Below are 26,412 nucleotides of genomic sequence, written 5' to 3'. Positions count from 1 at the left end.
CCCATGGAAATGTAACTGTCTCCCTTTGCATCTCTACTATTAGGATCAGGTTATTTCTTTCACAATCGCTCACAATACTGGACAGCCTCACATAAAACTGGGTAAATGTTTATTTGACAAAGATGGATTAACCATGTGCAGCATACACATAATTCACATATTAACTGCCACAAATTATTTGATTATACAGGTACATTGAACTATGCTCCCAGAACATTAAGTAGTGGGCCATACCAGTAAGAAATGATTTCTTTGACAAATAATAAAAAATAAACTATGTATTCATGTATATTACATTTCAAACAGAAAGCAAAATGTTGAACTTTATAAGTAACTTAATCCCTCTTCCCAGGAACAGTCTTTCTGCCCATGCAGATCTTCCATATTTACTGAATATTTGGAATTCCAGTCTCGTTCAAAAAGATTTTTTAATTGTTCCTGTATAACGGGCTTCTTTCTTTGAGGATCTGTTGAAGTCTGGTTGACAATCAACCCAACTCCAGCTGTATTACTAAAGTAATCTTTTGACCAATTGGAAGTCCCTACAGGATAGAAACATTGATGGTTAACAAGGAAGAACAATTTTATGTCAAATATTTTGTTGGGCAGAGAGGCAAATGGGAAACATGACATTGGATGAATTTTCAAGCCTGGGGCCTAATGTTAGACTCTTCAATACATATTTAAGGCACCTAAATATAAGTGGACTGATTTTCAGAAATGTGGTACAACCACAAATGCCATTAAACTCAATGGGAGCTGCAAGTCATCAGCATCTTTGAAAATCAGGCCAGCTGTTTCTCATCTGAGGGCTCCAATATAGACAAGCAACTTTAAGTGTCAACTGGAGGCTCTTTAGGAGTCTAATACAATGGAGACTGTGGCAGAGATGCACTGAATGTACCCATTATAGAAATAGGAGCAAGCCACAAAGTTTGGATTGGGAGGGAGGGGTTTCCAGGTCTGATATTTTGGTTCAGGTCCATATCTAGTAAATTTATTTCACTCTGCACTCTCTCTCTCTCCGTTTTCAGGGCCGCAGTGCCTTAGCTATCTCAGTGACAATGCAAACTCTGCAAAGCTTTTAAACTATCAGAAGAAAAAGACTAAACAAAAATAAGGTTTGAAGCTGAACTTTACTTGTTACAAGAAAACAGGGTCTAGCTGAATACAACACCTACAACCACTGTGTCCTATACTTGCAAGTGTCAATGCTATTAACTAGATGTCCCACATCAAGATAGGGATCTAGCTGAATGTGATTTCTGAAGCTCTGTCAACAGCTACCATAACACAAAGCATTGAGCACTGTGAATAAATCCAAATTTAAGCACGGAGGGTTTCTGTGGCAGGTGGTCTGACTCAGACAAATCTCCCATTCATTCCAACGGGTGCTTTGGGTAGAAAATAAATTATCTTTGTAACTAACTGCACCTCTATCTTCTGAAGATAATTCAATAGGACACAAACCCACACTGACAGGGTGGTGAACTTGGTGACCTCTTCCATCACTTACTCTCATCTAGGATTCTAATACGAGAATGAGACATCAATGCCAACATGGTGGTTAATAATTTAGGGTGTCTGAGGCCCCTATATCCTCCACTCCACTCCTGAAATACTGCTTAACAAACAACTGGTCAATGGATTTCTCACATTAAGCTTTTGTTAAAGCAAAATAACGTTTTTTCCCCCTGGAATACTAAGTGTCATTGCATGAATCTAAACACACAATTTATGAGATTACTGCGAGTGCTTGAAAATAATACTAATCTCCGCTCATTCAGGGCCATGTACTTCATTCTTAATGGTTCACAATCCAACAAAAAGAAAAGGAGTACTTGTGGCACCTTAGAGACTAACCAATTTATTTGAGCATAAGCTTTCGTGAGCTACAGCTCACTTCGAAAGCTTATGCTCAGATAAATTGGTAAGTCTCTAAGGTGCCACAAGTACTCCTTTTCTTTTTGCGAATACAGACTAACACGGCTGTTACTCTGAATCCAACAAAATAATCTCTTGCTGAATTTGCCCTACATTATTTTCCCCCGTCATGTCTTTACTCTTCTATCCAGTGCAAATATTTTGCTAAAGCTATCCACTATATGTTTCTGCCCTCTTCATGGTAAATTTAGCCAGCATTTGATATGACACCCAATCCCATTTCAGCTCTGTCCCAACCCTGTAGTCCTGATCATGTCTTAAACTATACATATTCAAAACAGGACACTTACCAATATACGCCACTTTATCAGTGACCATATATTTATTGTGGTTCACTCTCCCGAAAGGGATGTTTGTGTGATTCAGAACTGGAACAATGAAGATTTTCTGGATGGAAAATAATTACAATGCATACATAGAATTACTGGAGTGAAGCATAGATTATATTATTGGATGCTGCAAACTTTCTTTGTTTTCAAATAAAAGTCTATATGGAATAGAATAGGACAATGTTTTCAAAAGCTCCAGCTTTAGATGGTTTATAAGACAGATTTTGCTATTAGTCAAGAAAACTAACTTGGACAAACTGGTGATACTACTGCGAGCAAAACTGGATTAAGACAGTGCGATCAGGTAAGGATAATGTGTACTTCACAATGTTCCATCTGTGAAAGAGCTATCATATTACAGTAAAGACAACTAAATACAGTTTTAGACAGATGTTTAATAGTCTTACTATTCTGCATTCATCATTGATTGTGAGCATTACTGTACAGTTGAATGGGCTGATCCCAGACAGGGAGTTGTATTGCAAAGAGCAACAGTGCCTTATAATTTTTTTACTTTAATTAAAAATTACATTTCAAATCATTATTTGTTATCTTCCCTGCTAAAAATCCATCCATCTTGATTCTATTATTCTCCTCTATCCATCTATCTGCACTAAGATGGGCACCCCCCCGCCTAGCCAGGACTTTCACCCTACTAACCACCTCGGTGTATTTGCAGAGAGGTCACTAGCAAGGAGTCCCATTCATAAAAGTAAAGGAGGACTTGTGGCACCTTAGAGACTAACAAATTTATTTGAGCATAAGCTTTTGTGAGCTACAGTTCACTTAGAATAGAATCATAGAATCATAGAATAACAGAGTTGGAAGGGATCTCTGGAATCCATCTAGTCCAACCCCCTGCCCAGAGCAGGACCAATCCCAACTGAATCATCCCAGCCAGGGCTTTGTCAAGCCTGACCTTAAAAACTTCTAAGGAAGGGGATTCCACCACCTCCCTAGGTAACGCATTCCAGTGTTTCACCACCCTCCTAGTGAAAAAGTTTTTCCTAATATCCAACCTAAACCTCCCCCACTGCAACTTGAGACCATTACTCCTTGTCCTGTCATCTGCTATCACTGAGAATAGTCTAGATCCATCCTCTTTGGATCCACCTTTCAGGTAGTTAAAAGCAGATATCAAATCCCCCCTCATTCTTCTCTTCCGTTGACTAAACAATCCCAGTTCCCTCAGCCTCTCCTCATAACTCATGTGTTCCAGTCCCCTAATCATTTTTGTTGCCCTTCGCTGGACTCTCTCCAATTTCTCCACATCCTTCTTGTAGTGTGGGGCCCAAAACTGGACACAGTTCTCCACGTGAGGCCTCACCAATGTTGAATAGAGGAGAACGTTCACGTCCCTCGATCTGCTGGCAATGCCCCTACTTATACACCCAAAATGCCATTGGCCTTCTTGGCAACAAGGGCACACTGTTGACTCATATCCAAATTCTCATCCACTGTAACCCCTTTTCTACAGAACTGCTGCCTAGCCATTCGGTCCCTAGTCTGTAGCAGTGCATTGGATTCTTCCGTCCTAAGTGCAGGACTCTGCACTTGTCCTTGTTGAACCGCATCAGATTTCTTTTGGCCCAATCCTCCAATTTGTCTAGATCCGTCTGTATCCTATCCCTCCCCTCCAGCGTATCTACCACTCCTCCCAGTTTAGTGTCATCCGCAAACTTGCTGAGGGTGCAATCCACACCATCCTCCAGATCATTAATGAAGATATTGAACAAAACCAGCCCCAGGACCGACCCTTGGGGCACTCCGCTAGATACCGGCTGCCAACTAGACATGGAGCCATTGATCACTACCCGTTGAGCCCGACAATCTAGCCAACTTTCTATCCACCTTGTAGTGCACCCATCCAGCCCGTACTTCTTTAACTTGCTGACAAGAATACTGTGGGAGACCATGTCAAAAGCTTTGCCAAATCATAGAATCATAGAATATCAGGGTTGGAAGGGACCCCAGAAGGTCATCTAGTCCAACCCCCTGCTCGAAGCAGGACCAATTCCCAGTTAAATCATCCCAGCCAGGGCTTTGTCAAGCCTGACCTTAAAAACCTCTAAGGAAGGAGATTCTACCACCTCCCTAGGTAACGCATTCCAGTGTTTCACCACCCTCTTAGTGAAAAAGTTTTTCCTAATATCCAATCTAAACCTCCCCCACTGCAACTTGAGACCATTACTCCTCGTTCTGTCATCTGCTACCATTGAGAACAGTCTAGAGCCATCCTCTTTGGAACCCCCTTTCAGGTAGTTGAAAGCAGCTATCAAATCCCCCCTCATTCTTCTCTTCTGCAGGCTAAACAATCCCAGCTCCCTCAGCCTCTCCTCATAACTCATGTGTTCCAGACCCCTAATCATTTTTGTTGCCCTTCGCTGGACTCTCTCCAATTTATCCACATCCTTCTTGAAGTGTGGGGCCCAAAACTGCACACAGTACTCCAGATGAGGCCTCACCAATGTCGAATAGAGGGGAACGATCACGTCCCTCGATCTGCTCGCTATGCCCCTACTTATACATCCCAAAATGCCATTGGCCTTCTTGGCAACAAGGGCACACTGCTGTCTCATATCCAGCTTCTCGTCCACTGTCACCCCTAGGTCCTTTTCTGCAGAACTGCTGCCTAGCCATTCGGTCCCTAGTCTGTAGCTGTGCATTGGGTTCTTCCGTCCTAAGTGCAGGACCCTGCACTTATCCTTATTGAACCTCATCAGATTCCTTTTGGCCCAATCTTCCAATTGGTCTAGGTCCTTCTGTATCCTATCCCTCCCCTCCAGCGTATCTACCACTCCTCCCAGTTTAGTATCATCCGCAAATTTGCTGAGAGTGCAATCCACACCATCCTCCAGATCATTTATGAAGATATTGAATAAAACCGGCCCCAAGACCGACCCTTGGGGCACTCCACTTGATACCGGCTGCCAACTAGACATGGAGCCATTGATCACTACCCGTTGAGCCCGACAATTTAGCCAGCTTTCTACCCACCTTATAGTGCATTCATCCAGCCCATACTTCCTTAACTTGCTGACAAGAATACTATGGGAGACCGTGTCAAAAGCTTTGCTAAAGTCAAGAAACAATACATCCACTGCTTTCCCTTCATCCACAGAACCAGTAATCTCATCATAAAAGGCGATTAGATTAGTCAGGCATGACCTTCCCTTGGTGAATCCATGCTGGCTGTTCCTGATCACTTTCCTCTCATGCAAGTGCTTCAGGATTGATTCTTTGAGGACCTGCTCCATGATTTTTCCAGGGACTGAGGTGAGGCTGACTGGCCTGTAGTTCCCAGGATCTTCCTTCTTCCCTTTTTTAAAGATTGGCACTACATTAGCCTTTTTCCAGTCATCCGGGACTTCCCCGGTTCGCCACGAGTTTTCAAAGATAATGGCCAGTGGCTCTGCAATCACAGCCGCCAATTCCTTCAGCACTCTCGGATGCAAAGTCGAGGAATAACACGTCCACTGCTTTCCCTTCATCCACAGAACCAGTTATATCATAGAAGGCAATTAGATTAATCAGGCATGACTTTCCCTTGGTGAATCCACGCTGATTGTTCCTGATCACTTTCCTCTCATGCAAGTGCTTCAGAATTGATTCCTTGAGGACATGCTCCATGATTTTTCCGGGGACTGAGGTGAGGCTGACCTGCCTGTAGTTCCCAGGATCATCCTTCTTCCCTTTTTTAAAGATGGGCACTACATTAGCCTTTTTCCAATCTTCTGGGATTTCCCCCAATCACCATGAGTTTTCAAAGATAAGGGCCAATGGCTCTGCAATCACATCCGCCAATTCCTTTAGCACTCTCGGATGCAACGCATCCAGCCCCATGGACTTGTGCACGTCCAGTTTTTCTAAATAGTCCCGAACCACTTCTTCCTTCACAGAGGGCTGGCCACCTCCTCCCCATGCTGTGCTGCCCAGTGCAGTAGTCTGGGAGCTGACCTTGTTCGTGAAGACAGAGGCAAAAAAGCATTGAGTACATTAGCTTCTTCCACATCCTCTGTCACTAGGTTGCCTCCCTCATTTAGTAAGGGGCCCACACTTTCCTTGGCTTTCTTCTTATTGCCAACATACCTGAAGAAACCCTTCTTGTTACTCTTAACATCCCTCGCTAGCTGCAACTCCAGGTGTGATTTAGCTTTCCTGATTCCATTCCTACATGCCTGATCAATATTTATATACTCATCCCTGGTCATTTGTCCAGTCTTCCACTTCTTGTAAGCTTCTTTTTTGTGTTTAAGATCAGCAAGGATTTCACTGTTAAGCCAAGCTGGTTGCCTGCCATATTTACTATTCTTTCTACACATCGAGATGGTTTGTCCCTGTAACCTCAATAAGGATTCTTTAAAATACAGCCAGCTCTCCTGGACTCCTTTCCCCCTCATGTTATTCTCCCAGGGGATCTTGCCCATCAGTTCCCTGAGGGAGCCAAAGTCTGCTTTTCTGAAGTCTAGGGTCCGTATTCTGCTGCTTTCCTTTCTTCCTTGTGTCAGGATCCTGAACTCGACCGTCTCATGGTCACTGCCTCCCAGGTTCCCATCCACTTTTGCTTCCCCTACTAATTCTTCCCGGTTTGTGAGCAGCAGGTCAAGAAGAGCTCCGTCCCTAGTTGGTTCCTCCAGCACTTGCACCAGGAAATTGTCCCCTACAGTTTCCAAAAACTTCCTGGATTGTCTGTGCACCGCTGTATTGCTCTCCCAGCAGATATCAGGATGACTGAAGTCGCCCATGAGAACCAGGGCATGCGATCTAGTCGCTTCTGCGAGTTGCCGGAAGAAAGCCTTGTCCACCTCATCCCCCTGGTCCTGTGGTCTATAGCTGACTCCCACCACGACATCACCCTTGTTGATCAGGCTTCTAAACTTAATCCAGAGACTCTCAGGTTTTTCTGCAGTTTCATACTTGAGCTCTGAGCAGTCATACTGCTCCCTTACATACAGTGCAACTCCCCCACCTTTTCTGGCCTCCCTGTCCTTCCTGAACAGTTTATACCCATCCATGACAGTACTCCAGTCATGCGAGTTATCCCACCAAGTCTCCGTTATTCCAATCACATCATAATTCCCTGACTTTGCCAGGACCTCCAGTTCTCCCTGCTTGTTTCCCAGGCTTTGTGCATTTGTATATTGGCACTTGAGATAACCCGCTGCTCGCCCCTTGTTCTCAGTATGAGGCAGGAGCCCGCCCCTCTCACACGCTCCTGCTCGTGATTCCTCCCGGTATCCCAATTCCCCACTTACCTCAGGGCTTTGGTCTCCTTCCCCCGGTGAACCTAGTTTAAAGCCCTCCTCACTAGGTTAGCCAGCCTGCTCACGAAGATGCTCTTCCCTCTCTTCATTAAGTGGAGCCCATCTCTGCCTAGCACTCCTCCTTCTTGGAACACCTTCTTGGAACACTTTATCAGATGCATAAATTTGTTAGTCTCTAAGGTGCCATAAGTCCTCCTTTTCTTTTTGTGGATACAGACTAACACGGCTGCTACTCTGAAACCATTCATAAAAGTGTAAGTGGTGCTACTAATCAGACAAAGTGTAATTTCTTAACCATGCCACACCAGAAAGATGATGCTGTGAAAGTTGTTAGAAGGTATGAAGTTGAGCTTGTCAATTAAATTACCACAACAATTGTAATGAGTCAGCTATCCTCTTTGTAGACTCCTTTGCTTCTGCACTAATATTGCAAACTGCTTGAGGTAAGTACAGCCATTGCTTCCTAGAAGAATATCATCATCATCATCATCATGACAAATCCCTCAGGGAAGTAGATTCCTTGCAGATCAAGTGCCAGCTGGCTCAGTCTTGAGCTAGGTCCTTAAGATGGTCCAGCTGTATATTCAGTCTATCACTGGCAATCACATCACACCACCAAAGCTTTTGGCAACTACGTAATCACTATCCATATAGTGGCATTCCTTAGTAAATATGCTTCATAATTCACTGGTTTTTCACCCTAATAATATGTCCAAGAAAGCTGCTGAAACCAAACCAGTGGAAGAGGTTGCTGGGTTCAGTTAAGAATAATGTTGAATAACATCACCTAGGCCCAAATTTCAAAGGGACATTGCTTCAAGGTCTGTAATAAAATTTGTATGCACATGCAATTGCATATACAGGTCTACATTTATACACACAAGTAGTTGTGCTGCCTGCTTGAAAGCTGCCTTTTTTTAAAGGATGGCCCATTATGTCAAAAGAGTTTTCTTAGCTTACCACATCGATGGTGATGTTGGTATGTGGGTCACTGAGATCACGAAGTGACTGCAAGTAATGGAACATGGATGGGTCAGTGTGGAGCCAGCAGCTGATCAAAAGCCTGATTTGTACGTTGCGGTTGAATGCCACACCTCTCAGAGCATTGTCAATGTCTGGCCAGTATCTATTGGAATGAAAGTAAATGAAAAGAAAAATACATTCAGAGAAAATTGAGACAAGAAATATCTACCACCACATTGATAACAAAATAACCATAGCAATAATAATGAAGGGCTGGATCATTCCTTTGAAGGTACTACCTGGAGTCAAAGGCAATGGGAAGCCCTGGGGATAAACCAGGAGACATTTTGCAGAATGACTCCTGGATGTGTCGTGTGCACAGAGGCTGCTCCCACTCTATACTTGGTCCCACTCCATCAGCCAGCGGAGATGGAGGAAAGGGCACGGCACCACCTTCTCTCCACCCCTGCCTGTCCCTGTTAGTATGCTGTAAGACCACAAAGGAGCAAAGACCCTGCTCTGAGTGCAGAGACTGCTGTTCTTTCTGGCACTTGTATGAGCCACGCTGTGGGGGAAGGCTGATGACAACTTCCATGGAGGGCAGAATATGGCCCATAATTACTAACTCTTAACACCTGTGTAGCACTTTCATCCCCTATATTATAAAGCACTTTACAGAGGAGAGGGAGCATTATTAGCCCTGTTATACCGATGCGGAAACTGACACAGAGAAACTTGCCCAAGATGTCCAAGGGCTCAGTCCTGCATTCCCTGGACCCACCTCAAACGTCCGTTTGTATGAGATCGAGCCCTCGAGAACATAAACAGGGGATTAAGGCTTCAAATGGAGAATGCACAACATTAATAAATGGACCCCTAAGGGGAAAAAGAGCCTGTTTTCATGCAAATATTCTTAGTGAAAAAGAATGGGAGAAGAGAAAGACAGAAAATCAAATATATGACATAGAAACAGAATTTCCTCCGAACTGTCTGATTTGCAAAATTATCCATCAGGAGGCAGCCGGTCGGTGAGTGATTGCATAATACTTTGATATTGGGGGAAACTTTCTAAATAAAAGGATAGTTAAGCACTGGAATAAGCTTCCAAGGGAGGTTGTGGACTCCCCGTCATTATTGTTTTTAAGAATAAGTTAGACAAACGTGTCAGAAATGGTCCAGGTTTACTTGGTCCTGCTTCAGTGCTGGGGGGCTGGGCTAGATGACCTCTCAAGATCCTTTTCAGCCCTACATTTCTATGATTCTATAACCCATCTCTCTATATAGATGCCTAGGGCTGCAGGTAATACATACTGTCATGTGTTCATTGTGGAACAATGATCATGCCTGAGCACATGTAACGTGATATGACTGTTGATAGATGCATAAACTAAAATGGCAACACACGGCTCAATCTCTTCCTCCCAGGAGACTTGAAGCAACACACACATTATTACATATGATCTCTCATAATTACATATGATCTCTATCAAAGATAACCCAGAAGTGCTAGATACAGATATAATTTAAAATACTCAGAGAGGTTGGCTGCATATAAACTTCCTAATTCAAGTGCAGCTGAGGGTTTTTGAGGCTTTTTAAAAAACACCTAATGACTCAACAGATTTCTGTATTACTCAGAGTGAAGCTCATGGTCATTATATAATTCTAAACCCAGAGAGAATTTGCTAGTGGTCCACAGAGCGCTAGCTGACCATAATAGTGTCGGCTACTTCCCTTCTTTTATTGCTCCTTCTGCAGGCGTTCACAGCTTCAGTGAAGAGTCTGAATGCCCATAGAAGTACTTGTAAAGTAGGAGGAAAAAGCAAAGAATCTTCAGCTAATACTGCAACCATAATGGGAGGAAGTAGGGGAGACCAGAGACCATTGAGAGATGCCAAGAGGAGCAACGTTTTCTTTTGAAAATTTTACCCCAAACATATTTCTGCTAATCTACTCTCCCTAGGTTCTTGTAACTGCTATGCTTTTGCCTTGAGTAAGGTTTGGAGGGAAAGGGCCTGATCCTTCATTGCCCTGCAGCCTGTGTAATTACTTACAGTAAACTTTCTAACAATAAGTGTAGTTAAACACAACTAGGCTTCCACTGGAGACTGTGGAATCCCCATGACTGAGAGATTTTAAGAACAGGTTGAATGAACACCTGTCAGGGAGGGTCTATGTTTAGTTGGTCCTGCCTAAGCACAGGGGACTGGACTTCATGACTCCTTGAGCTCCCTTCCAGCCCTACATACATTTCTATGAAGCTATGAAGTGAGAGCAAAGTCAATGTGAAATGCTACCAAAGCAGAAGGGTAGTGTTTTACACACACTTTGCAATGGCATAACTGCAGAATGTCCAAAGTCTCAGTTCACTCCATGGGTGAAAAAATAATATTAATATATCTGAAGGGGGGAAATGCTGCATTTTTGGTAAGAACAAATTTCTGCAAAAGCAAAGGACATTTAGTTATGAATACAGTTGACTGACTGATCCAGGTTTAACCTCCTACTTTGTTGGGTGTCTGAAGCGGGTTGTAGGAAAATACTCCATGACTGAGACATACACATATTCTTCTGCATCATTTATAACATCAATAATAGAAATGAGATCACGAGTACGACCCTTTGGGCAAAACGCAGGAGGAGAGGCCTGTAAAGGAGGGAAACAAAGTCTGATGATCATCGTACATTTCTCTGTTCCTGTCCTACTATTTAAATTTTCTTTCAACAAACTTTGATTGATTTATATTAACCTCTACTCAGTTTTCATTACACATACAGAATTTCCTGAGTTGTATTCATTTACAGGTTCGGGAACGGTGTAAACAATTTTTAGGTTTGAAAACTGGACCCAAAATCCCAGAATATACTCAATGTGTCCATCAGATAGCTAATATAATGAGGAATTTCAAATCTACTAGCCATTACGAGGTAGTAAAAGAAAGATTAAAAACCATCATGGGCTAGAATTGCAACACACTATTTACTACAGGCCAGATTTTGCCACTCTTATTCACCCTGAGTAATGCATTAATCCTAAAGTAGTCTCATTCAAATGAATGGGAAGACCTGAGCAGTAAGTTATTACATAATGTGAGTGACCTATGGGAAGATCTGTCCCTATGTTTCCATCTGAAGATACAAGGCCTGGTTCTATATCTCTTACTCATGTTGCATCGAACCTTCTTCCATGAGTAGGCTCACTGAAACTTGTGGAATAAGGTGCTACTCAACCTGAGTAGGGCGTAATTGAGCCCGAGGAAAGAGAAAAAATACAGAATAAGACATTTCCAGCAAATAGTTTTACCATAGTTTACCAAAAAATATTTTAAACTGCTTACAGAAAAATAGGCAGTTGTCAAGGTTCCATTAAACTGCACTTCCAGAGGCCTATACTTGTTAATTTTGGTGGAATAATTGCTCGGCCATGGGGAGGGAATGGTGGCTTTAGCGTGCCCAAGATCCCAGTATGTTCTAAATGTTTTCCATAGATCGCTGGCTAAGCAGCTGCAGTTGTATATCACAGCACCAACTTCTTTCACCTGCAGAGAGAGTAAACATATGTCAAAACCCGCTCTCTTACACCTCAAAGGCTTTCTTCACCCCACATTGTTTTTCTGATGTGCCCATATTTTATATTACTGTCATGTGCTTGCATTGAGAAATATAATAAAATATGTGAACGATAAATACGTTTCTCACACGCCACTGAAATGTATCCCATGGATATCATCTCTACCATGTGTATCGAGGTGAGTTTATGTTTAGCAGTATAAAGTACATCTGACCTGAGAAAATGACCTCCAGTCCATATTTGCACTGCCAATATACATGTGTTTCATGTCTACAATCCAGAATTTGGAATGCAGCACACCTTTGGTCAAATGTCCAAAATTGACCCTTCTCACATGAGCCCCTAAGGAAAGATATTGAGTAAGTGGGGCGGTAAACAAATATGATTTAGCTAAAGTAATTCCCAACACAGTTTTTAATTTTAATATTAACATGAAAATGGAGTATAATCTGTATCATTCTTGTTGTGACCAGAACCTGTATGGATTTCTAGTACTTGTATAATATGGATTTCTAGTATTTGTATAATATATGTATACTTGCTAAAGCTTAACTTTCAGAAAGTTAAATGTATATCAATATACACAAAGGATCCAATCCAGCAAAGCACTTAAACTCATGCTTATCTTTAACCTTGTGAGTCGTCTCATTGATTGCAAATTAAACATGAGCTGGATTGGATCCTTGGGTCCTTGTTTACAACATTGTTTACTTGGGTCCATGTTTACAACACTGCAGAACTATAGAGGCCTTGTGAATTACATAGTTACCTTTTTTCTTCAAAACCTTAAGATCAGTTGAATTTACAGCTAAAGTTGGCAGGCTTGTTGCAATATACACTGAGACATTCTCCATAAGTAAACTTTCAAACTTCTTCAGAATATCTTCACCCTATGACAATAAACAGCATGGACCTTCTAAATATATGGACCTTCATTTGAAAGAAACACACACAATACAAGGATGGGAATGTTTTATCTTTAAGTGAGTTTCAGCTAGAGATGGACTAAAGACACAAAATAAAGATCTTGAACCAGTTTATAAATACAATTTTGCTTCCTATCAATTAATATCATTTGCTGTAAGATCATTACAGCCAAACACAGAAACCACTAGAACTGAAATATTTCTGGAGTTCAAAGATGAAATGCAAACAGCAACAAAATCTATTGGCTGCTGATACATCAAATTGATTTTCTGAATCATTTTTATTTGAGGATGAAAGTAGTAGGGATTATAACAGGATGAGCTGGCCCTTTAAGAGGGTAGGGGCTCAGCTGCACCTCTGCCCCACTTGTCTCTTCTCCCAGGTGAAGGAAATGAGCAAAATCATATGACAGGAAGATCATAGGAGGAAGGGATAAGAGCAGCCTGTGGGTCATGAGGAGAGAGAGAGAAGTACTGGGATGTCAGATAGTATAGGAAGAGGACATGGGAAGGAGTGGCAGGGCAGCCGGGATAGTGGAAAGCCCTATTGTGTCAGGTTCTGAAGGCTGGAAACCCATAGAAAAGGGTGAGCAAGGGTTTCTCCTACACTGCCACCTAGTGAGGTGAAGCAGTGATCCCTGCAAACAAGGGCAAGCAAATAAAGACTGAATATAGCAGTCCTACTCAAAGTGGTGGTCCGCAGACCGGTGCCAGTCTGCGAGCCATTGGCTGCCGGTCTGTGTGCACATTGGGAAAAAAAATTGCTGGTCCCCCACATCAGATAGCTTGAGAAGCACTGGAATAGAGGACAGGAGAAGGCAAAGCTGAGCCCAGGGGAAGGGCAGCTTTGGAAGAGAAGAGAGACTCTTGGAAAGGAAGATCAGGGTGGAAGACTCTTTTGGTTTTGTGTTTGCTTGGACTTTGGTACCCCAGAAGGCGTGGCTTTCTTGTGATTTGGCTGGCGGGCTAAGCCGCCTCTGTCATGTCAAGCTCCAAAGGCCAAGAGAATGGTATGAGATGAGGGTAAACTGTGGCAATGGAGGGTCCTGGAGCCAGACCGGGTAGGTATACTGCTCTATTGATCATATGTGAGCTTATTCCTGTTTTTCTCTTACCAGTTCAGATGATGAGTCATTTACATTTATATCTTCTCCTGTGAGAGACCAGTAGTAAGAAGCCACGTGAATTCTTTCCTGTGCCATGTTGAGGAGACCCATCCAGGCTTGGTATAAGGGTTTCACAGTGGTGCTATTTTTCTCATAAGGCATGTCATAAGGAATACTTTCCACAAGTTCAAAACTGCAATGGCAATTGCATATCATGAGGCAAACATTCATGAACTGAGAGTCATTCATGCAGGACACTGAAGAATATGCCTCTCTATATGCTGTAATGGACAATTCTAAATTAGAACCCCAAGGGCTGGGCAAGATGACTGGAGAGTGTTTGCTGGCTCTAGCTTCTGTAATCCTATGAGATGTGTAATCAGAAGATTTAATTATGTTCCCAAAATAGTGATGCTTTATAAATGGTTCCAGTATGTTGCTTTGCTATCTTCCTCCTTTTGAGGTTGTTAACATTATGACTATTTCTCTATCAGTTAATTAACTCTGCCCTGGTCTACACTAGGAGTTTAGGTCGAATTTAGCAGCGTTAAATCGATGTACACCTGCACCCGTCCACACGACGAAGCCCTTTTTTTCAACTTAAAGGGCTCTTAAAATCGATTTCTTTAATCCTCCTCTGACAAGTGGATTAGCACTTAAATCGGCCTTGCCGGGTCAAATTTGGGGTACTGTGGACGCAATTAGATGGTATTGGCCTCCGGGAGCTATCCCAGAGTGCTCTATTGTGACTGCTCTGGACAGCACTCTCAACTCAGATGCACCGGCCAGGTAGACAGGAAAAGGCCAGTGAACTTTTGAATTTCAATTTCCTGTTTGCATGGTCACCTGCAGCTTGCCACACTGGCCAGAGCTCATCAGCAGAGGTGACCATGCAGAGCTCATCAGCAGAGGTGACCATGATGGAGTCCCAGAACCGCAAAAGAGCTCCAGCATGGACCGAACAGGAGGTACGGGATCTGATCGCTGTATGGGGAGAGGAATCCGTGCTATCAGAACTCCGTTCCAGTTTTCGAAATGCCAAAACATTTGTCAAAATCTCCCAGGGCATGAAGGACAGAGACCATAACAGGGACCCAAAGCAATGCCGAGTGAAACTTAAGGAGCTGAGGCAAGCCTACCAGAAAGGCGAACGGCCACTCTGGGTCAGAGCCCAAAACATGCTGCTTCTATGATGAGCTACATGCCATTTTAGGGCGTTCAGCCACCACTACCCCAGCTGTGTTGTTTGACTCCTTCAATGGAGATGGAGGCAACACAGAAGCAGGTTTTGGGGACGAGGAAGATGATGCTGATGAGGTTGTAGATAGCTCACAACAAGCAAGCAGAGAAACCGGTTTTCCTGACAGCCAGGAACTGTTTCTCACCCTGGACCTGGAGGCAGTCCCCCCCGGACCCACCCAAGGCTGCCTCCTGGACCAGCCAGGTGGAGAAGGGACCTCTGGTAAGTGTACCTTTCAAAATACTATACATGGTTTAAAAGCAAGCATGTTTAATGATTAATTTGCCCTGGCATTTGCGGCTCTCCTGGATGTACTCCCAAAGCCTTTGCAAAAGGTTTCTGGGGAGGGCAGCCTTATTGTGTCCTCCATGGTAGGACACTTTACCACACCAGGCCAGTAGCAAGTACTCGGGAATCATTGTAGAAGAAAGCATTGCAGTGTATGTTTGCTGGCATTCAAACAACATCCGTTCTTTATCTCTCTGTGTTATCCTCAGGAGAGTGATATCATTCATGGTCACCTGGTTGAAATAGGGTGCTTTTCTTAAGGGGACATGCAAAGGTGCCCGTTCCTGCTGGGCTGTTTGCCTGTGGCTGAACAGAAATGTTCCCCGCTGTTAGCCATGGGGAGGGTATAGCCATTGTTCTAGAAAATGTGTCTTTTTAAATACCACTGCCTCTTTTTTTTCTCCACCAGCTGCATGTGTTTCAATGATCACAGGATCTTCTCCGTCCCAGAGGCTAGTGAAGATCAGAGGGCGAAAAAAACCCGCACTCGCGATGAAATGTTCTCTGAGCTCATGCTGTCCTCCCACACTGACAGAGCACAGACGACTGCGTGGAGGCAGACAATGTCAGAGTGCAGGAAAGCACAAAATGACCGGAAGGAGAGGTGGCGGGCTGAAGAGAGTAAGTGGCGGGCTGAAGAGAGTAAGTGGAGAGGGCTGAAGCTGAAAGGTGGTGGCAGCGTGATGAGAGGAGGCAGGATTCAGTGCTGAGGCTGCTGGAGGATCAAACCAATATGCTCCAGTGTATGGTTGAGCTGTAGCAAAGGCAGCTGGAGCACAAACTGCCGCTACAGCCCCTGTGTAACCAACCGCTCTCCTCCCCAAATTCCATAGCCTCCACACCGAGACACCCAAGAACGCGGTGGGGGAACCTCCGGCCACCCAGCCACTCCACCCCAGAGGATTGCCCAAGCAACAGAAGGCTGGCATTCAATAAGTTTTAAAGTTTTAAACTTTTAAAGTGCTGTGTGGCCTTGTCCTTCCCTCCTCCACCACCCCTCCTAGTGCTTCTCTCCTCCACCACCCCTCCTGGTCTACCTTGGTAGTTATCCCCCTATTTGTGTGATGAATGAATAAAGAATGCATGAATGTGAAGCAACAATGACTTTATTGCCTCTGACAGCGGTGATCAAAGGGAGGAGAGGAGGGTGGTTAGCTTACAGGGAAGTAGAGTGAACCAAGGGGCGGTGAGTTTCATCATGGAGAAACAAACAGAACTTTCACACCGTAGCCTGGCCAGTCATGAAACTGGTTTTCAAAGCTTCTCTGCTGTGCACCGCCCTCCTGTGCTCTTCTAACTGCCCTGGTGTCTGGCTGTGCGAAACCAGCAGCCAGGCGATTTGCCTCAACCTCCCACCCCGCCATAAACGTCTCCCCCTTACTCTCACAGATATTGTGGAGCGCACAGCAAGCAGTAATAACAGTGGGAATATTGGTTTCACTGAGGTCTGAGTCAGTAAACCGCGCCAGAGCACTTTTAAACATCCAAATGCACATTCTACCACCATTCTGCACTTGCTCAGCCTGTAGTTGAACAGCTCCTGACTACTGTCCAGGCTGCCTGTGTACGGCTTCATGAGCCATGGCATTAAGGGGTAGGCTGGGTCCCCAAGGATAACTATAGGCATTTCAACGTCCCCAACGGTTATTTTCTGGTCTGGGAATAAAGACCCTTCTTGCAGCTTTTGAAACAGACCAGAGTTCCTGAAGATGCGAGCGTCATGTACCTTTCCCGGCCATCCCATGTTGATGTTGGTGAAACGTCCCTTGTGATCCACCAGTGCTTGCAGCACTATTGAAAAGTACCCCTTGCGGTTTATGTACTCGCCGGCTTGGTGCTCCGGTGCCAAGATAGGGATATGGGTTCCGTCTATGGCCCCACCACAGTTAGGGAATCCCATTGCAGCAAAGCCATCCACTATGACCTGCACATTTCCCAGGGTCACTACCCTTGATATCAGCAGATCTTTGATTGCGTTGGCTACTTGCATCACAGCAGCCCCAACAGTAGATTTGCCCACTCCAAACTGACAGGTAGCTGTCTGGCGTTGCAAGCTTCCACAGGGCTATTGCCACTCGCTTCTCAACTGTGAGGGCTGCTCTCATCTTGGTATTATTGCACTTCAGGGCAGGGGAAAGCAAGTCACAAAGTTCCATGAACGTGCCCTTACGCATGCAAAAGTTTCGCAACCACTGGGAATCATCCCAGACCTGCAACACTATGCGGTCCCACCAGACTATGCTTGTTTCCTGAGCCCAGAATCTGCGTTCCACCGCATGAACCTGGCCCATTAGCACCATGATGCCCACATTGCCAGGGCCCCTGCTTTGAGAGAAGTTGTGTCCATGTCCTCATCACTCACGTCACCACGCTGACGTTGCTTACTCGCCCAGTATCGCTTTGCCAGGTTCTGGTGCTGCATATACTGCTGGATAATGCGTGTGGTGTTTAACGTGCTCCTAATTGCCAAAGTGATCTGAGCGGGCTCCATGCTTGCCGTGGTATGGCGTCTGCACAGAAAAAAGGCGTGGAATGATTGTCTGCCGTTGCCCTGACGGAGGGAGGGGCAACTGAAGACATGGCTTACAGGGTTGGCTTACAGGGAATTAAAATCAACAAAGGGGGTGGCTTTGCGAGAAACTGAATGGCCCCCTCAAGGATAGAACTCAAAACTGGGTTTGGCAGGCCGTTGATTTCACAGAGGGAAGGAGGGAGGGAAGAGAAAATGCATACAAAACAAATCTGGTCTATATCTTGTTTTGAGCCACTTCATCTATTTTTATACATCTTGCTGGCAGCAGACTGTGCAGTACGACCGCTAGCCGTCATCATCTCCTGGGTGCTCGGCAGAAGACGGTGCAGTATGACGACTAGCCATCATCTTCTGCTGGCTGGAGGTTAAAAGACAGTGCACTGCCGGTAGGACTGAATCGCCACGAGACGAAACAAGGGAAATGACCTGGCTGAGTCACTCCCATGTTTGCCCAGGCACCCGATTAAAAGAGCACCCAGGACTACGTCGATGACGGCTACCAGTCATACTGCACTGTCTGCTGCCAAAAGGCAATTAACTGCTGCTGTGTAGCAATGCAGTACCACGTCTGCCAGCACCCAGGAGACATATGGTGACAGTGAGCTGAGCGGGCTCCATGCTTGCCGTGGTATGGCATCTGCACAGCTAACTCAAGAAAAAAGGCGCAAAACGATTGTCTGCCCTTGTTTTCACGGAGGGAGGGAGAGAACGGGGGCCTGACGATATGTATCCGGAACCACCCACGAGAATATTTTAGCCCCATCAGGCACTGGGTTTTCTACCCAGAATTCAGATGGTCGGCGGAGACTGCGGGAACTGTGGGATAGCCACCCACAGTGCAACACTCCGGAAGTCGACTGTTGCCTCGGTACTGTGGACACTCTCCGCCGACTACATGCACTTAGAGCACTTTTGTGGGGACGCACACAATCAACTGTATAAAACCGCTTTCTACAAAACCTACTTCTATAAATTCGACCTAATTTCGTAGTGTAGACATACCCTCTCTCTCTTTCTACAAACCATCAGATCTGGCTTACTTGCATGAATCATTACATCTATTGACATTGTCTTCATTAATCATCTTGTCTTCCAAGATATCTCCAAAGAGTCCTTGCTCCTCCATCTGCTGGTAACTGCTGATAATGGTTTCTTTGTCCTCTGGAAAATCTATGGTGACTGGTTTTATGATGTAAATAGCCATCAGGACAACAAACCCAACTATTGAAATCACCAGTACAGACTGAAACTAGAAGAGAGTTCATGTTAGAGATGGTTTGTCATAGCTGAAAAGCCTTCCAAGAGCCATTAATACTGTACCAGGTACCTATCACTTTACAAACAAGTACCTGAATGTTAATTCTGCTTTCAGCTACTATCAAACAGTTCATTTGCACCACATATGTCATTCAGATCAAGAACCCTGAGCTTGGGGCTGATTTTACTTTTTAAATTTTATTTTATACCAATACACCAAAAATCCTCTCTTTACCCAAACTTTATTTGACATGTTTCATTTTTCTTTAACACAAGAATAGCAGATATTCATCTGTAATGCAGCCTGAAATATGGAGTCATAATCATAATTTGTATATTTATAAACTTGGAAAAAAAACAACAGGCAGTTTTGCAGTTATATAAATACAAGTCAGAAACATAAAGCTATTTTTTGGTTTCAGGCAGTTGTTTGTTTTTAGACTTCTATAGTTCAAATGTCACTTTGGAAAGTGGAACTTAGCAAACCATTAGTACATGACATCGATAGTGTTCCTCTTTCTGGTTTCATTTTGGTCTAACAGCTTGGTGTTTCCCGTTTTCTGTGTCTTTCATAACCAGAATGTCTGGAGAACTTATTTATATACAGGTACAGTCCATACACTCATTATGAAACTTACAACATAATACTGACCTCTATATGACTTTCCTATATTAAGGAGATCGAGCAATGGAGCAATAATTATAAATGTTAGGATCATTTTTACCTACTCATGCCCAGACCCTCAAAGGTATTTAGGCACCTAACTCCCACTGATTTCAACTCTAGAGAGTACCTCTTGCAACTCTTAGGAGCTGGGAATGTTTGGTGCCTTGTGGAAGGCATTCAACATCTCTGGGCTCTAAAACCTCCAGGGTGTGGACCTTCCTTTCTTATTCATTTGAAAATGCCTGATAAGCCCTAGATGTAAATGTGAACAAACAAAAATAATTGTAAATAATAGAAATAAGCACAATTACTAAACTTCCATCTTAGATTTTAAACACTCTAAGAAAACAGCTAAAAATACCACTTGTAGTGTAAATATCTGTTTGGTTTTAATTTTTGTGTAAATTCTCTAATGTTTGCGACGCTACCATCAGTTGAAGGGTGAACCTCTGTATAAAACAAACCGACCTAAAATGAGCATTTTGACCTGTAACAATGCTAACAGATTAGAGACAGATCATCTAATTTAGGAATGGTGTGACTCACAGTCCATTCCCACTCTCATTGAAGTCAGTTGCAAAATTCCCATTGATTTGAACAGGGTGAGGATTCCACCCTATGAATGTGAATGGCATGGGTTATATTGTAATATGGGTTTGCAAGGGAAGAAATCCACGTTGAAGACAACCTGGGCTTAGCACCCCTATGCCACAGTGCTGGGAGCAAGTTTGAGTGGATAAAATAATTCTAATGGATTGTTACTTGGTGACAGGGGGAACATAAATCAGGGGGAACATTCACCCGAGTACATTCACCCCAGTGTAGAGAATACTTAGTCCTGCCATGAGTGCAGGGGACTGGACTATGATTCTAAGACACATATACACACAAGGCTCTACAAATTGCTTAATCCCTTAAAATAGTATCCAAGTGGTACATCGGCCTTGCGGATGAATTTCATCCGCTGTATTACGTAGGCCATTTTAAAGGGTAAATCCACGTAATTTCACTGAAGTCAGTGGCCCAGATCCTCAGCTGGTGAGTAAACTGACAGGGCTCCATTGACTTCAGTGGAGCTGGGGTGATATACACCAGCTGGAGATGTGGCCCACTAAATTTGTCTGTTTATCTATTTGCCTCCTGTCACTGCCGGACCTGAGCACCAATGAAGTACATGGCACTGCTTGCATGAGTGGGCGATACTCTCACAAGCAAAGGCTGCAGGACTGGTCTCTATATTGTCACACACTGTGGGGCCGATCAGGGCCCCGGTTAAGTTAATGAGGATTTTGGCCACTGACTTTGCTGCAAACAGGCTCAAAGCCAACTTGTAATTCTAACCCATATAATAAAAATATTAAATTGCTTTTTTTTCCCCAGTGATCTTGCTACAATGTACATATTCTCAGTTCTCATTCACTACATCACAGTGTGTTTGAATACCTACCATTTTGATGCCTTTTTGGTCATTTGAGTTTAATTTCACATAGGAATACTCATTTAACAGCAGGGATTTTTTAAAAGCATTTTTTCCAATCTGCAAAACAGAAACATATGTACGGGAGGGAAAATAAAAAACTGAATTAAGTACTATGGCAACATTTGTATAAAGCCTGTTACGCACAGAAAACCAGGTTACTGCAGTTGTACTTTATGGAGTTCTGGAAATGACAAGTGTACAGAACAATCATCGTACTATGGAACTTTGGTGACATTACCAAAATGACATGGCCCAGTCTTTGCAAATGGAATGCATTCCCTGTAACTAATTTGCAAGGAAATGACTCTCTCATTCTTCAGATCTCTCCTCAAGACCCACTTCTACCATGGTGCCTACAAATAAATTGGCCAACTAATAATGCCAAAGTACAGAAGCTAGAGGAGACAGTGGATCTTTTTCAAATCTAAATTGTCTAACATTTTGACTGTATATTTTGTCCTTCTTCCCTACCTTGTGCACTGGGGTTGTCTTCTTAGATTGTAAACTCTTCAAGTCAGAGACTGGGACACGGACCAAGTAGGTCTGCTGAAATCTGCAAGTCTCTTCTCTCCATTGCAGCCATGCTCCAGGAAACTAGCTAACCCCACAGCTCAGGCTATGCTGTCCCCAGATGCAAGCGTCATCAAGGTCTCCAGCCACAGAGTGTCCCTGCTGTAGTGCTGTTCCCAGCCTAGCAGAGGCAACCCCCAGGAGTCACAGAAAGGAGTGGAAACATGGTTGGGTACCTGATGCTTTGGTAACAGAACCATATCCCCTAGACTCACTGAAGCTCACACCAGAAGGCAGGGTAAGAATCGTTAGGGGCCACACTGGGAGTTGCCTTTCCACCTAGGTGCTTTAGCATGGGCTCAGCTGCACGCACAGAACATATAGTGCTGTTCAGGTTTGGTCTGGCAGTGGCTGGCATGCAATCTGGTTGCAGCACCACTCAGGTTTGGCGCCCACTGTCAGTAGTGTGGGGAGTGACTCACCCGCCCCAACCGGGGCCAGCTCCAACCGTTGCTGTAGTTGGCATCATCGTGGTGGGGCTGGAGCTCAGGAAGAGGCAGGACAGGGAACAGTGCCCTGTCTGCACTCAGGGCAGAGCCCTCCCCATCCCTGCAGAAGGGCAGTGACCCCAGAGGCTTGACCCCTCTGTGAGCCCCCATCCCATTCCCAGCTCCTCATCCTCATGAGGAAGGCAACAAGCCCACAGGCCTGGGCCCTCTTTGCCCTCCCCACTCGGTATAGTGCATCCATGGAGTCGGGAGGCCACATCCACCCCTGCCTTTCCAATCACTTCACATGCCTAAGGGTCAAACTCACTCCCGAGGTCACTGTAGTTACCTCAGGGATGAATTTGGCCTTCACGGGGATATTAGGCATTTGTATGTATTCAGAAGCAAAGAGCACATTCTGAGGAAGGGCAGATTCAGCTATGATAGTGGCAAGGGGGACCAATATGGCATGAGCACCTATCCTGGCCCTGTATCTCCTTTCTACTCCTCTGCCTCTGTCCCTGAGCCATAAAGTATCTGCAACACTGATTGCCTGTAGGGACTGATTCACAAGAGCTGGATGGAGTGAAGGAAAGAGGAGGAGAAGATCTCAGGAAGCAGTGGGAAATCAAGGAGCAATGATGCTGAAATGTAGATTTGGGGAAGGGAAGAGACTCAGATGAAAGAAGAGAATGCAAGATGAAAGGGTAGAGAAGCTAGAGCAAGAAACACAGAAGAGGAAGAAAAGATGACAGGATAAAATGAGTGAATACAACCACGCATAATAAACAACACCCCACACATGCACAGGAGAGAAAGCTGTGATTCCATCTATGGGACTGGTTATTATTATTTTTAATCATGTTTATTACAGTAGCAGCTAAAGACCAACCAAGAATGGGGCCCCTTTGGGCTAGGCACTGTACAAACACAGAGTATTGAGCAATCTCTGCCCTGAAGGGCTTACGGTCTAAATAGACAAGACAGACACCGCGTCGGGGAAGGGATATAGAGTGACCAATGTGATGGTGGCAAACGCCACCTTAGTTCCACCACATTGTTTGGGACATGGGTTTAGTTAGGAGGCAGTCACCGAAATGGAAAGAAAAGGGGAAGGGGCCATTGAAAGGAAGGGTGGTGTGGGGGACAGGCCAGATGAAAAGAGGGTAAGCAGGCCAGTGTGGAGTGAGGCTGAAGGGAAGAGATTGCAAGGCATATGCTGCGAAGCTGGGGGGAGGGGCGCTGCCCAGGCTACGGCCTCACCATTTGTAAGCAGGTACACGGGAAAAAAGGCTGCCACCTGGCTGGTTTTCTGTTCTCGTGCCGGTTGCCAGTCAAGAGAGGTAATCTGCTGGGGATTTGGCTGCGCACACGTGCAGCCATGAGCGGGGAGGCTCTCGTAATGAGTGGCTGTGCACGTCACGGCTGGGAGCACGCTGCAGCTGGCCCCTACGTCCCAATCTGCATGCACAGTGGGCAGCGTGCCGCATGCCTGGCCCTCCCCTGCCAGCTGCTGAAACCACGCAGGTCCGCCTAGTGCTGGGCACGGGACTGGAAGAGGGAGGGACCTGTTACCCGAAGGCGAGGATTGCCATCAGGGAGGGGTAAAGTAAGGAGTGGAGTGGGGGTGGCAGGGGCTCTTGGGAGGGGACAGTTGGGAGAGTCCCCCAAGGGCTCAGCCTCTGGCTCCTGGTAGGTGACGGTTGTAGGGGCTCATTGGCCTGGGGGAAGGGATGGGCAGGCTGATGGTGGGGTAGGTGATGTACCTGAGAGGGGAAGAAGAGGTTCAGGTGGGGGAGGGAGGGAGAAAGGGCAATGTCTCCCCCCTCTTTAAATGGCACTCCGTAGCCCCAGCTGGAACAGAGGAGGAGCCCTGGAGCAAGCAGCCAGTCAGCACAGGGTAAAGAAAGTCCAGTCAAGCGTGTAGAAAGTTCTCTGAATGTCCAGAGGTCCCTGCTGGGGCAGTTTTTGCAGCTGCACCTGGGTCTTAGTCCCTCCAAAATGGGAGGGGGGCTCCCCTGCACAGTTCTGGGTCTGGGATGGGGTACTGGGGAGAGGGGCTGCCCTGGCTAGGCCCCATTTTCCCCCCTCCACCCAGGGCAGCAATCCGAGCAGCTGCTGCTTCTGGCTAGAGCACTTGGTGAGAAACCTTCCATTCTGAGTGGACTTGGTGGAATCAGAGAACTCAGATATAGGAAAGCCCTGTGAGGTGCCATCTAGCACATCCCACTCCCCCACGTTAAATGCTTCTTTGCCGCATATTGTTTGATGCCGGCAGGATGCCTTGAAAGAACTGCAGCCCTGTTATATGCGCCTACAGATACATTATGCCTTAACATCTAGAACTTGCAAAAGCAGTAATTATCATGTTTCACTTCTCTTTTCCAGTAACAGTTACAAGATGGGTTTGGACAGCAGCATTTCTGTTTTACATATTATCTGAACAGCCTCCCACTCGCCATAAAAAGCACATGGAATAAAACCCCCATTTTGTTCAAATTAGGGAATTCTGTGTACCACTGACTCGGATGCATTGAAGTCAATCGAACTATACCTACTTACACAAGCTGAGGATGTGGCCCCAAAGTTTAATTAAAAAAAAAAAAAGGAATACATTGTGGAATCAAACAGAACTCTTAAAAGAAAAGCAGAAGTCGTAGCCCAATAAGGAACCACAACTCGTTAACAGCTTTGTTTGACTTTGGTGGGCTTTAGTCGCTGAAAGTAACTGACAAAGTGCAAAGAACAAAAGTCTTATTTAATTTTGTTCATCAGATTTCAACAGGCAGGCTAATATTAGACTACCTGGATATACATAGGTTGGGGCATTTAATCGTCATATAGAGGTGGGTTGGGTTTTTCTCCTCAAAAATCCCTTTTGATGGTGTCGTATAAAGGGACTGTTAAATAGTAACAGCAACAAAAGAGCCGCAACTTGGGCTTCTGGTGAGTTTTTTTCTCCATGAGAAATGAACTGTTTCAGATTCCGAATTTCAAACGTTTACAAAGATGAGTCTCTAGAATAACAGGTTTCAGAGTAACAGTTGTGTTAGTCTGTATTCGCAAAAAGAAAAGGAGTACTTGTGGCACCTTAGAGACTAAGAAATTTATTTGCGCATAAGCTTTCGTGAGCTACAGTTCACTTCATCGGATGCATTTTTCCACTGAATGCATCCGATGAAGTGAGCTGTAGCTCACGAAAGCTTATGCTCAAATAAATTGGTTAGTCTCTAAGGTGCCACAAGTCCTCCTTTTCTTTTCTCTAGAATAAAACACCCTCCCCAGATAAAACAGATAGAAGCTGTTTTATGTGCCTCAAATTAGTAAGGTGCATTCATCTCCCTGTTTCCCAAAAATACAAGATGACAGCATAATCCTTCAAAGTACTTACCATCTTGGCAAACTGTCTGCTGTGAAAATGCTCTGCCTTCTTTTGATCAGGCTCACAGCTGCTGTTCTGGCAGCCAGCAGACAAAATCTCCTGCAACACATTTGTCCCTCCTGCCCCCTTTCACATTTGCTTTTTGCTGTAGATAACTTCCTCTTCAGGGTGGGAGTGTCACAAAGCTCATAAATAGATAGAGATCCCAAGTCACTGTCTGGCTCTGCCTATCCGAGTGACACCTCGGGTTCGGGTGCCCAATCCTGAACTGGTGTAAATTAGCATAGCTTCCACTGAAGTTGCTTTCCAAACAGCCCCTAGGGCCCTGCTGCTGTTGAATTAAATGGCAAAATTTCCATTGGCTTCAGTGGTGCAGGATCAAATCTGAAAGGCTGAAAGGCTACAGAGAAAGGCTATGTTAGGGGGAGTAATTGATCTTCAATGCAGTGTCCATGTGAGATGTT

The 26,412-nt window shown here is 44.7% G+C and overlaps 1 protein-coding gene across 2 annotated transcripts; it reads right to left on the bottom strand.

Annotated features, from left to right (window-relative positions):
• Nucleotides 1–105: 105 nt before the first annotated feature.
• On the bottom strand, nt 106–26,069 carry PLD4 (phospholipase D family member 4). 2 transcript variants are annotated; one of them, XM_073349820.1, is made up of 11 exons: nt 25,958–26,069; nt 21,536–21,625; nt 19,205–19,413; nt 14,113–14,296; nt 12,841–12,961; nt 12,286–12,413; nt 11,839–12,039; nt 11,008–11,147; nt 8,498–8,663; nt 2,235–2,331; nt 106–542 (listed from the first exon to the last, which is right to left on the bottom strand). In XM_073349820.1, the coding sequence occupies exons 1-11, from the start codon at nt 25,958–25,960 to the stop codon at nt 325–327; spliced, it is 1,557 nt and encodes a 518-aa protein (XP_073205921.1). In that variant the 5' UTR covers nt 25,961–26,069; the 3' UTR covers nt 106–324. The 2 variants fall into 2 exon arrangements, with proteins under 2 accessions (XP_073205921.1, XP_073205922.1); XM_073349821.1 differs by lacking the exon at nt 25,958–26,069 and adding an exon at nt 20,216–20,340 and having other exon boundaries at nt 21,536–21,622.
• Between the last annotated feature and the right edge of the window lie 343 nt (nt 26,070–26,412).

The sequence above is a fragment of the Lepidochelys kempii genome, chromosome 6, assembly GCF_965140285.1.
Source record: "Lepidochelys kempii isolate rLepKem1 chromosome 6, rLepKem1.hap1, whole genome shotgun sequence".
Lineage (NCBI taxonomy): Eukaryota > Metazoa > Chordata > Testudines > Cheloniidae > Lepidochelys > Lepidochelys kempii.
This window is presented reverse-complemented; position numbering and strand designations above follow the sequence as displayed.